Raw genomic sequence first — 14,852 nt, forward strand, 5'->3', positions numbered from 1 at the left:
CATGCAAACACTCTCACAGTGCTTTTATAGATGGTCACGGAGGTCACCCCCTTAATTTCTATTGATTAAGTCTTCCAAATTTTGAGTGCTTAAGCAGAAAAAGTTATGTCCCCAAGGTTTGTTAAGGGTAGTATGTTAATCTTTTTGGGATTATTATAACAACCAGTGTTGGAAAGTAAAATACATTTACTTAAATACTTGTTTTACTTGAGTATTTCCATTTGATGCTACTTTATACTTCCAGTGCACACATTCAGAGGGAAATATTGTACTTTCTACTCCACTATATTTCCTTGACAGCTTGAAGATGAAGATTTTAACGCAATGGATACTATAACAACTTTTTAAAATACAACACATTGTTAAAAAAAAAAAATGTTTTGTTTTCTCAAAAAGTGCAATGTGTAGTCGGGGTCACATTTCAGATGTCTGAGTTATTAAGAGCGCCACTAAATAGTGATTTTTTCCTCTAAGGTCTTGTGGTTTTATTTCAATTAATGTTGAAATTATCCAATATTTCACCAAAATTCAAAGATTATAGAACAAAATGAAAAATCACCATTTTTTCATTTTTTTTTTTAAATTTTCACATTTTATCAAAACTGTTATTTCTTCTTTCCTCCCACATAAATCATATCACGACCCCTCAGATTTATCTGGTGACCCTTTGGAGGGGCCTAACCCCTAGGTTGGAAACCGTTCTGGACTAAAGCTAACTGTTTATAAAGTAGTTGAAACTAGCTCCACCTCCAGCAGCTACAACAGTAACATGCTGCTTACACATTGAAGCGTCAGTATTAATAATCTAATGATGTCATATATAATAATATATCAGTCAGAGGGATGACATTAGTACTTTTACTGCAATACTTTAACTACATCAAGCTGATAATACTTGTTCTGTAATGTACTTTTAATTAAGTAGGATCGAAATGCAGGCCTTTTACTAGTAATGAAGTTAGTTTTTTTGTTTTTTTACATTGCTGTATTGGTACTTTTACTTAAGTAAAGGATCTTAATACTTCATCCACTGATTAATCTACAAATTATCAGTTTCTGGAGGAACCATAGGGAGGAACGCTACTTTTATTCTGAAGAAACAAACCGGATATACTACTCGTCCTGGGGAGAGGCTTCCGGCAGCTCAGTGAAGTTAGCTAGCTGCTGAAGCACACTGCTGCCTGTGACTCTTCACTAAACGCTGACCTAAACAACCATAAGTCAAAACACTTGTACACTTAAACCACACCGGTAAGACAAGTGGAATTACTACACGCATAGCTAACGTCAGAGTGGCAGTTACCTGACGTGCGTTGTCGTTAACTGAAAGTTAAGTTGTTTTTGTTTAACAGTTGAAATGTGTTAGGAAACAAAATACATCATAACTACACAGCTTCTGGTCTACTTAGCTAACTGACCTAGCTTTTGTTTCTTTGGCTTAATCTCACTAACTCTAACCAGCTGCAAGATAACGTTACTAAATTTGAATTAAGATCAATTTGTATTAATTTTACAGCTCGCGTCAGTCAGGTCAGTAATAAGTTCAGTCATCGGGAGCGAATCCTCTCTGTCCACCCTGGCGTTTCCTTGTTTCGATGGGCTTTATTTGCCAAAGCAAGAAAATGAATTCGTGCATCAGGTCATGGATGATCTGGAAGCATACCAACAGAAGAGCAACAAAAGGTAAAGTTACCACCAGTAGAGAAATACACAACTATACTGTCCAGCTGCATATTTGCACCACTTACTCATGTGACTGTTTTCATTCAACATCCATTTACATATGCCCTCCATCTTCTTGAAATCATGCAGTCTCGACATAAATAACCTCAAGTGGAACAACTGTCACAGAAAGATTAAAATCTCTTTATCTTGAGGACAGTAAAACCATTGTGAAATTGCTGCTGATTTAACTTTAAAACAAAAGTGAATGCAGTTTAACTCTTGACACCCCATGGGTAAATACTGCACTAGTAGTGTTGAACCTTGAAGTACTTTGCACTATGCAGCATACTACCAAGGTCTCTTCCCATGGGATGATTTTAAACCTTTAGTTTTGGACCTTTTATGTAGATATCAGTGATTATGACTGCTGTTTGAATGCACAGTACATGCTTGTGTATATTTATTTATTTTGCTGTACTCGGGTCCTCTTACAAATCAGATTCTGATCTCAATTAGATTATTTGATTAAATGAAGGTTACACACTATGACAATAAAGCCTCAAAACCAGGTTCATGCTTTTGAAAATGACCTTGCTTGTATACTGCCCAAAAAAGATATTGACTGCTGACTGTCCATCTCTGTTGTCATGACCTCTGTGTCCCTGTCCAGTGTGCTCCTGTTCCCCCCTCTACCCAGCAGACTGCGATACCTGATCCACAAGACCACAGAGGATCTGCCAGAGCTCACCACCTTCTCCGTAGGGGAGAGCTGGTGTCGTAGGGTGGTGGTCTGCCATACTGAGATCAGGTACTGAATGAATTGTGGTGTTGGTGTTGATCACGCATTGATTAAACCCATCTTTGAACTATTCATCCTGTGCATTTTTCAAATATATGAGAAACTAACTTGTTTTGATCAGGTGTGATGACACAGCTGACACATGTTAAGGAAAAGTTTCAATTTTATGCAATATACTATTCTATAGTACTTTAAACTCATCTGTTTGATATGAATGTAGACAGATGAACAATCCAAGTTGAATTAAAAGGACCAAAAGTTCAGGACGGTTTCTTGATAAGAATTATGAAAGGTTAGTTGTAGCACTTGCATCGGGGATCTCTATATCTTGCTTGGTTATTGTAAAATAATCATCCTGGCTAATTTGCTGTTGGTGCAACAAAAAAGACAAATTGGACTGTTTTTATTCACATTGCTTTTGTTTGTCGCCTTTAGTTTTAAATCAATTGTCAAGTTTATAATATGTTTGAAATGGATGTTCCTATGTAAGGACATATTTTTGTTTTTGTGTTTTTGTAGGGGTGAGGTAGAAGATGACAGTGACTTGGAGGGCAACCACAGCCTGTGTGAAGAACCCCCAAGAAGTAAGGAGGAGATGGAGGGCAACGCCAAGCCTAATTCTTCCGTCCCAGCACGAAACCGAACGCCTAAGAGGCCAGACATGCCCCTTTACATGCCAAGAGCTGCTCGGGAGAGGCTGAACTTACAAAACTCACAAAGACCGTTAGGAGACCAAGAGTTACCCAGTCCAGCATCGAGTAGCTGCAGCTGCAGCTGCATCAGCAGTTCATCTGACTCTTGTCCCTGTTCTGAAACTACAGAAAACACAAAGTCCTCCTTCAAACGAGAATCTCTCCCCAGTGCGGCCGATTTTACCTTTGACAGTTCAGTGCTTTGTTCTCAGGAGCAGAAACAAAACTCTGTGTTGAGGCTGCATGAAGGTGAGCCCTTTGTGTGGGACCAGACTGTGGCCTGTTTCACTGACATGAACCTTGAGGGGGATGTGAAGGAAGAGGAAGACCCTGCTAGTGTGTCATGCAGTGCTCAGACAGAAGATACAAGCACAGACACTGACGACTTAACTGAAGAGGTAAGCTTAAATTTAAAAATACAAATATTTAGTAATAAGACTTAGTGATATACAGGTGTTATCATTACTTTCTTCTGTAATTGTAACCCATAATGTGTTTGTCCTGTCAGATCAAGGCACATCTGAAAGAGGCAGTGACTGTTTCCATTGAGCATGTACACAATGACTACTCTATTTATGAGAACGTGTGTATCAACCCGGTTGAGTTTCGCCATGTGATTGAAATCTATGACTTCCCAGCGATTTTCAAAACAGACGACCTCCTGGATGCTTTTACAGACTACAGGTGTGAACAGAGACTTGAGATCCTTTAGCTCTCTTCAACCCTGCCATTTTGTCTTTTATTCATTTATTCTATTATGTTTTAATTAACAACTCCCCTGAGTTAAAGTTGACTCAACAAGAGCAACATGTTTTTGTAATGTGTGGTCGAGATATTTTTCTGTGTTTACATTGCAACAAATGTTCAGTTTAACATGTGTAAGTCCAATATAATTAAAGATAATCTCAGACAACTGCTCCAGCTACATAATATAGACATAATTAAGATGTACTTTCCCTTTCTATCTCAGTTGTGGTGGAATGAAGATCAAATGGGTGGACAACACACATGCTCTGGGGGTTTTCTCCAGTGAGTCTTCAGGTAAGAGACTTGACTATACAGTGAAAGTATGGGTTTGAAGCTAAATGACTAAAAATGTACTAACATATCAGTGCTTGCTGTGTTATATGGAGCACTCCAAGCCCTCTCCATCTGCCACCCGCTGCTGAAGGTACGCGCACTCGCTGAGGGGAGTAAAAAAGCCAAAGGCAAGGCCATTAGACGAGCAGGTAGGACATTATTTTAACATTAAATTATTTGAGCCTTATAGCTACTTGAAGTAATATGCTTGTAGTAGTTAAGGGAATATCTTGAACAATAAAAAATGCAGCTTCATTTAATCAATATCCTGGAGCCCTTTTGTGGTATCTGATATTTACTCTGTGAATAATCTTTAGTTTTAATCCTGGGTGATGTGGATCAGATCTGTGTTTCTGTGGTATCTTTCAGAGTTTATCCAGCCAGTGAAAGAACGTCCAAGGACAGACTGTGCTGTTGCCAGGCGGATGGTGACCAGAGCGTTAGGAATACAGGGACGAGGACGGGTGCAGCGATACTGAAGAAAACGGCTTACTGTTGGCAAATACAGGTGAACAGAATAACAAAAGCCACAGGTTTAAAGTATTTTGGGTTCATTGTGGAGTTGCTGAAAATTCATTCAGAAATACACATTTCTTTCTTTTCTTTTTTTTTTTTGGTTTGACCAATGATTCAAAACTTACAAACTACTGTATGTGACAGAAAAGCCCATTTAAGAAGCTGGAATTAACAGATTTATGGCAATCAATCTGCAACAGTGTTGACTAATAAGCAAAACTGTTGATATGTTATTACCATGTTGATCTGAACACTAATAGGTAGAATATACAGTACATAGTCTTTCACTTTTTAAATGTTTTTATGTCTCTTTAGTTCATCTTGGTGTCCTTTTTAAAAACATTTGTATTCACTGAAACATTTTGTGGTTGTAGCTTTATCATATAAAACGACATCTGCGTTCACCATTCTTTATTACAGGAAATGTAATGCATTTCCACATTCACCCATGCATACACAGTAGAAACTGCCCTTTAAAATGAAGGGTCCTTAATTTGCCACATAAAAAACTAATTTACAAAACAACGGAGAGGCACTTTCACATACATTTTTGGCTTTTACAGTACATCCACAATGTTACAATTGTCCCTGACGGTAATAATTTAACAAAACTAAAGACATTGAGAAAGAAGCTGAGGGGATGTGCATATTATGAAGGTGAAAATGTGAGTTTGCTATAGTGACCAAGAAAAAACAACAATAAATAAAGCATTTTCAAAAGTCTCAAGTATATGGAACATTAAACCTGGAAAGAAAAAAGCACTTCCCCAGTCAGCTTTATTCTGACTTCAATGTATGGCTGAAAATCTTTACAGATTCTCAGAAATAGTACAGGAAACAAAACCAAATTATTGTTCATAGCTCACTCGGACAGACCGTTAACCATCTGGTGCCCTGTATTGCAGTTGTCATCCTTTGTAGAAAGTTTAATACAGTCATTCGAGCAGGAATTATTTGTCTTGTTAGTTTTGCTGTTGCCAGAGAACGAGGTTGATCTCTTTTTTATTTTTCTATTTAAAGCCATTCACTGTCCAACACAGTATAAATGTACACAATTCATACACTTCCCCTTCAGTTCAACTGTTTTGGGATAACATTTTTAGGGCAAGGTCATGATCAGTTGTAGCACCAAAATATTTTTTATCTTTCCCAAGCAAATTACGGTGAATGTTTCATGTAAAGGCTTTTAGTTTGAGGTCTTTTGCCTTTCACAATCTAGCGAAGAGGGCAACCGTTGACAATTTTAAATGTTATTTGGCAGCATTTTTTACCTGACATCTTTCCAAATAAGCACCAGGTCAAAATCTACATTTCACATACAACAAAGGCAAGAGACAATAAGAAATAGTATCAGTTTTGTAGAGCAGAATGTGGTTAATAGATTTCTAGCAAGCAGTTCATTTTCCAATTGAATAATTGTCCATTGTACTAGTTGAGCCCTCATCTCAACAACAATCCAGCACTCCTCCAAGGAAGCAAATCAGTACAGCCCCCTCTAGTGGTTGTCAAATATTAATATAAGCTTCCCTAAAGTTCATCCATCTGTGTTGTCCATCTTGATGTCTACCTGTGTGACAGCTGGTTGGTCAGCAAACCAGGGAACGTTTCTTCTGTTTCTGAATTCAGTGAGCCACCTGTGACGTCAGAAAGAGAGAGAATAATGAACAAATGCTGAAGCTCCAGGACCACAAATTTAAACAGCTATGAATTCCCAATATTTGAAAGACAGTAGCACACTTTTTGATGTGCTAGAATTGCACCATCTGATGCTAAATCATATGCAGTATATACGTTTTCAGAGTCAGGGTCTGAATGACGTTTGTACTCTGCTAGATGTTATTTTCAAATATGTCAAGACAGGCAGTATAGTGGATCTGCTGTAATGGTAATGATCTTCAAACAGACAGCTTTATTTCTGGTTGATAAAACCTCAAAACTTTGGTGCAACAATATGTCAAAGATGTGCCTCCTTGACATATTGCCGTCTCAAAGGTAGGAAAGTGACCACCTTAGTGAGAACCAGACCTGGTTTATTGGCAGTAAAAGGTACCATCCTCAAAATCAGGCAAACTCATGTCTGGATATGGGACATGATAGAACATCTGGCATGTGTGGGTTTTTATTCTCCCACTAAGGATAAAGCTAAAGTTTGTCCAGTGCAAAAGGTCTATTGTATATATGGTTGAGCTATTACACCCTTCAAAATATCATCTAACAACACTTCTTTTTGTCTGCAGAAAGGCCTAGATGAGGTCTGCCTCTATTGATTGGCCCTCTGTAAGAGCCTCATGGTGGTACCAAACAGCTGGCAGATCAGGAAGAGTTCGACCACTGTCCGACACGTTGGTCTCCTTCACTGATCAGTACAGCAGGTTGGCACGCTGAAGAGGGAAACTGCCCCCACATCACCACTATCGCCCTGCTGAAGTACCCTTAAGAAAAACGCTGAATTACAACCAGCCTCACAGTTGCTGCTCTGTAGCTGAGCCTGACCCCTGAACTTTGGACATGATTGTTGTGGGTTGCGTTGTTCACTGTTAAGATCCCTAATACTAAGGAAATGATGTGTCAGTATAAAGAGTGGAGTTTGGCAAAGGCGTGTTAGGTGATTTCAGATAGCTTCAGGAAGCGTTGGAGAAAACTGGAGAAGCTCTTGCCTTATTTTGATTTGATTGCATGTTGCCTTTAAACTGAAGTACGTTTTGAGGAGGTTACATTTTTTGGGAAGATGGTTTTTCTTTGCCCAGTTAATACAGGATTGATTGCATACATTTATGTAAGTAATAACTCCTTAAACTTTAACTTAAAATGTTAGATTTGTTTTATAGATTATTCATTCTCAGGATTTTGTTAAAGCAGTCTGTTTTGTTGTGCGCTACAGTTTACAGTTTTTTTTGTACAACTCAAACAGGGAAAAAAAGGTTCTATGGATCTATAGACCTTTTTTTTGTTTTAAACCTTAACAGTATTAGATCTAAAAATAACAGAAACAAGTTTTAAAGTCCACCTTTAGATTCTACGGGAAATTTAGGCACCCAGTAGCTTATATCACACACACACACACACACACACACACACACACACACACACACACACACACACACACACACACAACATCAATACATACAAGAATAAAAACACAGCAGTGAATCCAAAAGAAGCTGTTACTATCATAGACTCAATGCAAATGAAAGTGATTCAATTGATAAATACAGTTGTAGAGAATACAACATTTATGAGCAATGTTATACTGATCTCAACATATATATATATATATATATATATATATATATATATATATATATATATATATATATATATATATATATATATATATATATATATGTATATATATATATATATATATGTATATATATATATATATGTATATATATATTTGCTTGGTTAACAATAGCTTGGTTAACAAGTTGCAAGAGATTTATTTGTTTTTAATATTTTTCATTTTTTAATTATTTTTGTCCAAATAATATTAAACTACCATAAGGTTGTTGCTTCAGAGGAAAGTATTTAAGTTCTTTTGCACTCCCCATTACAGAAAACTAGAACATTTCAGAAATTTGATCATTGCAAACTTGAATGTTAGGCCTTCTTTATCTGTTACACTACTGTTATTTTTATGTAATTTTGACACTGATTTAATACCGGTTTAACGTCTGTAAAGAGGTGTCCACAAACACAACTAAGTGAGAATTGTATAAGTTTGTATTTAGAAAAAAATATTTTTTATTTTTTGTTATACTGAAATGGGCTCGTTCCCTGAAATTGTCTTTTGTGACTGATGTGAGAATGATAAGACTTGCTCTGTCGCTAATCTGTAGAATTGAACTACATCCATTGATTCATTTCAGGGAAATGAAGACTTTATTGTAGCATTAAATGCGGCTCAGTCCCATGAAAATATGAAAGCTCTACATGTTTTTTTTGGTGTTTTTTTTTAACTTAATACACTGTATAAAACAAGTTTCAATGTTGTATAATTTTAAAATAAAGACGTACAGTGTTAGGACTGTGAAACTTTCTGGCTCTACTTTAGCCCATTGAGTTTGAAATGAAACTGTGTGCTGACTCAGATGGTTTTCACATCTGTCAGAGGAGTGTAAAAATGTTAGCCTAAACTGACTTAATTGCCCAAAACACTGGACTTTAAAATTCAGCTTTCATAAAAAAAAAGCAAAATCAGTAACAAACAAACCTAAATTTCCACTGAACTTGACTCTTGGGTGATAAAAGTCTCACCTATATGACAGTTGTATGTCCATATCCTCTGTCCATCATACCGGCTGCGGCACTTCATAACATTGTTGGTATAATCTGATTCTGCAACCTCGAAGTTGGGATTGATCACAACCTGGAAGAGCACACAACAATGTTTAATGTACATTTGAAAGCAATAGGTTTTCCTGTCACATTTACACACTTTGAAGTAATTCTCAGTATTGCTAAGGACCAGGTAATACAGGTGTAGTGACTGGCAGCAGACTGATGGTGACAGGGTGACCTAACAGAATGTCGGAAAGGTTTAATTGCTGCAGATGCTTCGTAGTTCAAGCCAAAATATGTGTCACTATTTGGAAATAGCAAATGTAGTTTCTGTGGCAGAAAGTGCCCATCAGAAAGTTCCGTGTCCTTCAAAGATACTGCTGACCCCCAGGTTTTCACACGTTTTATGTCTGAATGCCAAACATGAGCAGACGCAGACTTGTGGAAAGTGTTGGTATGAGTCTGAGCTGGCTGGAGATTACACAGTCTTTCCAGCAGCAGATGTGCCATATCGACTATGGCTAGTCTAGAAAATCAAATGTTTTACCTGTAAGATGTAGTCACCAGGCTTCACGTCTGTGATGTCGATCCACTGACAGTCGATGTCATGTCTGTAGGTGTCCGAGCAGCCAACTGTAATGCCCTGTGCCCCAAAGTTGGCACATTCATACCTCTTCTGAATACCTGTCAGCATTCATATCAGTTTAAGTTTTGCATTAAGCCACCCAGATCTGTCTTGTTTAAACATTCAACATTCCTCAGCATTAGTATTACAGCTCTATAGTATTTGATGAAATTAAGATGGAAAAGGAGTGTATTTACCTTCCTCACAATGGGTGTCCTCTAGACAGAAACTGGCTTTGTGTCCCTCTGCCACTTTTGTGCCATTCACACTCAGCAAGTCATAGTGGGTGAAAACCTCCATACTGTGGTAATGTCTGGATTGGACAAAGGGGGAAAAATGAAACATCCTACATATATATCTAATTATATTTAACTATAACATGCTCTTATCTCTGTGTGCCATATGATTTTAGTGTCTTCCAAACAACTTCACCCCTTTAAAATGACAAAACTAATATAGTATGTGCCTTAATGAATCAATCCATATGATTTCTAAATGTCACAGTTTCACAAACACAATAATCTATACACTGCATTTTTCTCTGTTTTGTTCATAATGATAAATAACAAGATGTTACATATGAATTCAGTTAAAAACCTTATCCTTAAATCTCCATAACTTTTCCAGCACTAAGCATTTAACATCTGGCATTAGCATTAACAGCATTCACAGCTGTGTAATAACAGATAATAACATAATAAGACAGAAAATAGCATCATCATGTTTCATACAGCCAGACAATAATAACCAGCAGCAAACTACAATCTGAAGTCCTGTTTGAGTTGTCACCTGTGGCATTCATGCCAGACCCAGGACTGGGGTCCAGACAGTGGCCTGAAGTCTGACTGGCCGTTGTTTTGGATCTGAGAGGAGAAGCGCAGAAGGCGGCGGTAGGAGCTGGCATCGGCTTTGTCTGCACTAGAGGACAGACATCTCTCCTCCTGGGCACACTGCAGCACATACATGGGCCTGTCCTCTAGGTAGGTGGTCTGCTCCACATGCTGAGCATTCAGGACCAGATCTGGGGCCGCTGATAGCAAGAGAGCATCAAGGGAAATGATGGTTTCAGGTCTTAATTATAAAATATAAAAGCACATTTTCACATATTTCATGTACTGAGTCCCTAAAATGTTGCTTAACTGATAACATTTTAATTGTGAATGAGTTCGAACTTCTACAGTTTCTTACTGCGAGTACAGGAGACCCCAGCAGCGAAGCGTCCTCCTCCTCTGGGACAATGAACGTGTTTTCCATGATGAAGACACTGATCGAGACTCAGCTCAGTCCCTGAACATCTCGCTCCACTCATCACTATGCCATCAGCAGATGAATCTCCTTCCCAGTACCATGTTTCCTGATAAAAGAGAAGCACAGAAGATTTACAGTAAATCATCAGCTGAGTCAATTCATTCAAAACGTCGTAATCCTCAAGTGTTAAAGGAGTCCAAGTCGCAACTCCTCATAAGCAAATTGTAATTCAAGCCACAAGTCTTTCATGTGCTAAAAGGCATCTTCCTGTCAAAACTGAGACCAAGATCTAATAATTAGTATTTAGTCACGCAAGACCCTCCGGTTGCTGTCTTATATATTTTCTATTGTTCCAGTATTCAGGTCAAAACACAAGATTTGTAGTGTAACTTCAGAGTGTAAGGAGGCAGTCTAACAATGATGACAAGACCCAATGAAGTTGGCCAAGACAAAATCCCAAGACAAAGTCCCTCATCAAGTCCTGCTGAAACCACAACTTGTTTTTACATTTCATCATTTAGAAATAATGGATTAAACAAATGAAACAGATGATAATAACAGAGCATTAGAGGTGCGGGTAGGGGGATTTTGTTTCTTTTGGGCAAAGCAAGGCAGTTTCCCCCTTGTCCCAGTCATCAGGAACCAGCCGCTGGAGATTGCTTCATATTGTAACTCAGCAAGAAAACAAATAAAGAAAACGTCAAAATATAAATGTCCTCTCCATAGACTATAGTACATAGATCCATCTAAATATGCTCAGGTTAGCTGGAATCAGACAGATAAAGATTAATTGTTTTAGAAACTGTTTTAGAAAAGGAGCTGTGTGTGGGAACAGTTTGAGCAGAAATATTATCCTCCTTTTCTTCCCGTAGATGATTTGCAGTCATGTACAGTAATCTCACTTGTCCCACGAGGCAAATCTAATCAGAGTCCGTCACACACACGCACACAGCAAGGGGTTCTCTGATGTCCTCACAGTTCTGACTCAGCCTCTTTTCTAGACCACAGGGGAAGCTTCCTTAGAATACCTCATACTTTCCGTCAGCTTCCATTGAAGTAGGGGATTCCTGAGGAATAAATTGAACTGAGAAAATATGTATGTGGGAGTACTTGCTGGTGGGTTGAGGAGAGGGACAGACACACAGCAGTATAGTTTAAGCTTGGTGTCATTTGTTCCATCTGGTGGTGGGCCTGCAGGAGTATTTAAAAGTCAGACAGGAAAGAGACTCTGAAGAGGCTGATTGCCTGCTCTGCTACAGTATGATAACAAAAGATAGACATTTATTATTCCTGAACCTACAGTTACCATGAAAACTCTTATATAATATGTAATTACAAGGAGATATGTTCTCACGATTCCTTGACCTGGTTGTTTGACTTGGCACAGAATTCTCTTTTTTCAATAAAGTGAAATAGCTACTTGTACACAGTTTATTTCAAACAGTAGATCAGGAAAGCACAATGTTAAAATGTACTTTACTAAAGGATGATGGCTCAAGTGGTTACCACAAACACATGATGACATGTTGCTCCAGTAGAAGTGCATTGCACATAATTTTCCCAAACACAGCTGAGTGGGACAAACATCCTCCAGCAGTCCAAGTTCCACTTATGAAACTCCCTGCTGTTATCAAAGCACATTCCCATGATTCACACATACTTTCCAGACCTATAGCTACTGCTTCTTTAACCACATGCATCCCACCGCTTTCAGCCTTAAAATAGAGGCATATGTTATAAAGAACACGATGGGGGTCTTTAACTTGACCAGCCCTTTCCTGGAGCACTGGGGTCTCCTTTAAAAAGCAAGAGGTAAACGTAAGCATGACTGGACTATGACGTTGCCAAAGGCATGCCACAGGCTTCAGTGGTGGAGGGTCCACTAAACTTCAAACGAGAAGACAGGTTTTCCCCATCACTCCTGTGTCTGTGTCATACTGTAGGTTTTACTTGCCTGGCCTGCTTTCTGTGTTCACTGTGTGTTTGTGATGTTTACAAGTCAGTGGCAGTTTTATTTTGCCCTGTGGGATCAATAAATCTCAAGCTTGTTAGAGTGAGAGTTAATGGCATCCACAAACACAACACACACAGAGGCATTGAAATGGCTTGTGCTGCCACAATTTGTCTGTATCTCACACAGCTCAAGGCCAGGATCATTTTCTCAGCTACATTTTACCAGTTCCACCATGTAAATCTATTTAAACTTCGTGACAAATCGACATTATTCCCAACCATCTCACCATCATGTCGATGCACATGTAGCAAACTGGAAATAGAAATCAACTCAAGCAGTCAACTCAACTAAAAATCAAAGAACTAAATATGATTTTCATTGACTGTGTTCAGACTTAACATGTGTCATCAAATAAAACAGTGAGAGTATAAGTCAATAAGTGTATATGTAATATTATATGTTATTTTGTCGATTTAGGTTTTTAATGTTTCTATTTTTGTTATTATTTTTCCACTGTATAAGATTAAGGCATTTAGTTTCAATGTGTGAGTGACTTTCCCTTAAACGGTACTTATCATGCACATATCCAGGTCTATATTTATATTCTGCTCTTCTACTGGAATATCTTTTCGTGATTAATGATTCAAAAAAACGTCTTCTGTATCTTATACTGAGTTATTTATCTTCTCCTCCATTTTAGCTCATGTCTCTTTAAGGCCCCCTTACCGATGAGCCCACTCTGATCTAACTGGTTAGCTTTGTATGGCTCTGGAGGCTAAACAAACAGTAGTAGTAGGATTTCACTACTTTGTCCAATTCTATGCTCAAAACTGCAACTTCTCAAATACATCCATACAGGTGGAGTGGACAGTAAGAATATCCCATGGAACAACCTTAGTAAAAAATACTAAAGAACAGATGGCTATTTGTGGGCATGCGTCAACAATCTGATGTCATTATGATAGGTGTAGGTATAGTAGTAGGTAATGTTACTAAGTGTTCTGAGCAGGCTGAAGCCTTGCATTGTAACTTTCAGGGAGCATTTTACATGCATTCACCTCAAGTTTGGGAACTCTGACCATGTTAAACATAGACATTCAGCATTAGTATGAGGGAATAGTATAAAAATAACAGAGAATCACTAAAAGCTTGATATTTCCCCTTTAAGTATATTAAATAAGCTGCAATGACATAAATTATGAAAAGTCCATTTTCACAGGCTGATTTTGAGTCAGAGCCTGAACTACATCCAAAACCACCTCCCTTATAGTGAAAGCCTGGGCAGTAAAGATAAGCTCATCTTAAAAATGATTTAATGGCAGTGGGTGTGGATGGCAATCCTGATTCTGGACTCCTTACCTGGAAAGCGTGGCTGGCAAAGCCCAAACCCAGCTGTCTGCACACAACCATGGCCTCCACAGTCCCCCAGCTGTCACTACACACCGTGCCCCACACCAGGGAGCCGTTCCTCTCTGCCAGGACCTCCACACGGCCCTCATAGGGATTACGGCCGCCACTTAACCGAAGCTGAGAACAGAGAAGGACAGATATAGCAAGTAGTACTATGCTAATAAATTCATTTTCTGCTTTACTCAGTTGAAATAGCAACTCACTCTATTGTTAAAGCCCATGGCAGGAATGTTACACCTGACTGCTGCATCTTCATCATGGTTGCAATTCACTGCTTCACGGTTGAAGTGGCACTCAGTCAAAGACTTTTCAAATCCAGAGCACTCCACTTCATTCATGTGGACCGGCCCGATCCCTACAGGGACACAAGCACATCAAGCATATTGAATATTTCTCAGTTTGTGGAACAAATGACTAAATTCACTGTGACTAAAAATTGGACAAACAGCTAGAGAATTAACATGATGTACATAAGAAAAAATAATCCTAGGAAATTGTCATCTATTTCCATAACTGGAAAAAAGAAACTTGATCTTTGGATTACACAATATTTTAGGGAAACACAGGCTAGTACTGGCCACT

The 14,852-nt window shown here is 38.4% G+C and overlaps 2 protein-coding genes across 2 annotated transcripts in view; one reads left to right on the forward strand and one right to left on the reverse strand.

The window, feature by feature from the left end:
* Positions 1 to 1,187: 1,187 nt before the first annotated feature.
* On the forward strand, positions 1,188 to 7,994 carry r3hcc1 (R3H domain and coiled-coil containing 1). The gene is made up of 9 exons (XM_062444326.1): positions 1,188 to 1,251; positions 1,517 to 1,683; positions 2,336 to 2,473; positions 2,984 to 3,554; positions 3,665 to 3,840; positions 4,127 to 4,197; positions 4,290 to 4,385; positions 4,606 to 4,744; positions 6,990 to 7,994. The coding sequence occupies exons 2-8, from the start codon at positions 1,643 to 1,645 to the stop codon at positions 4,713 to 4,715; spliced, it is 1,203 nt and encodes a 400-aa protein (XP_062300310.1). The 5' UTR covers positions 1,188 to 1,251; positions 1,517 to 1,642; the 3' UTR covers positions 4,716 to 4,744; positions 6,990 to 7,994.
* loxl2a (lysyl oxidase-like 2a) overlaps positions 5,149 to 14,852 on the reverse strand; it is a 29,374-nt gene continuing 19,670 nt past the window's right edge. Inside the window, exons 7-14 of the mRNA XM_062444315.1 lie at positions 14,474 to 14,625; positions 14,220 to 14,387; positions 10,847 to 11,012; positions 10,448 to 10,688; positions 9,856 to 9,971; positions 9,581 to 9,717; positions 9,010 to 9,121; positions 5,149 to 6,386 (exon numbers count right to left, since the gene is read on the reverse strand). Coding sequence (XP_062300299.1) covers positions 6,316 to 6,386; positions 9,010 to 9,121; positions 9,581 to 9,717; positions 9,856 to 9,971; positions 10,448 to 10,688; positions 10,847 to 11,012; positions 14,220 to 14,387; positions 14,474 to 14,625 — 1,163 coding nt within the window. The 3' untranslated portion in view covers positions 5,149 to 6,315. The remainder of the gene's footprint in view (positions 6,387 to 9,009; positions 9,122 to 9,580; positions 9,718 to 9,855; positions 9,972 to 10,447; positions 10,689 to 10,846; positions 11,013 to 14,219; positions 14,388 to 14,473; positions 14,626 to 14,852) is intronic.

The sequence above is a fragment of the Scomber scombrus genome, chromosome 3 (genome assembly GCF_963691925.1).
Source record: "Scomber scombrus chromosome 3, fScoSco1.1, whole genome shotgun sequence".
Classification (NCBI taxonomy): Eukaryota; Metazoa; Chordata; class Actinopteri; order Scombriformes; family Scombridae; genus Scomber; species Scomber scombrus.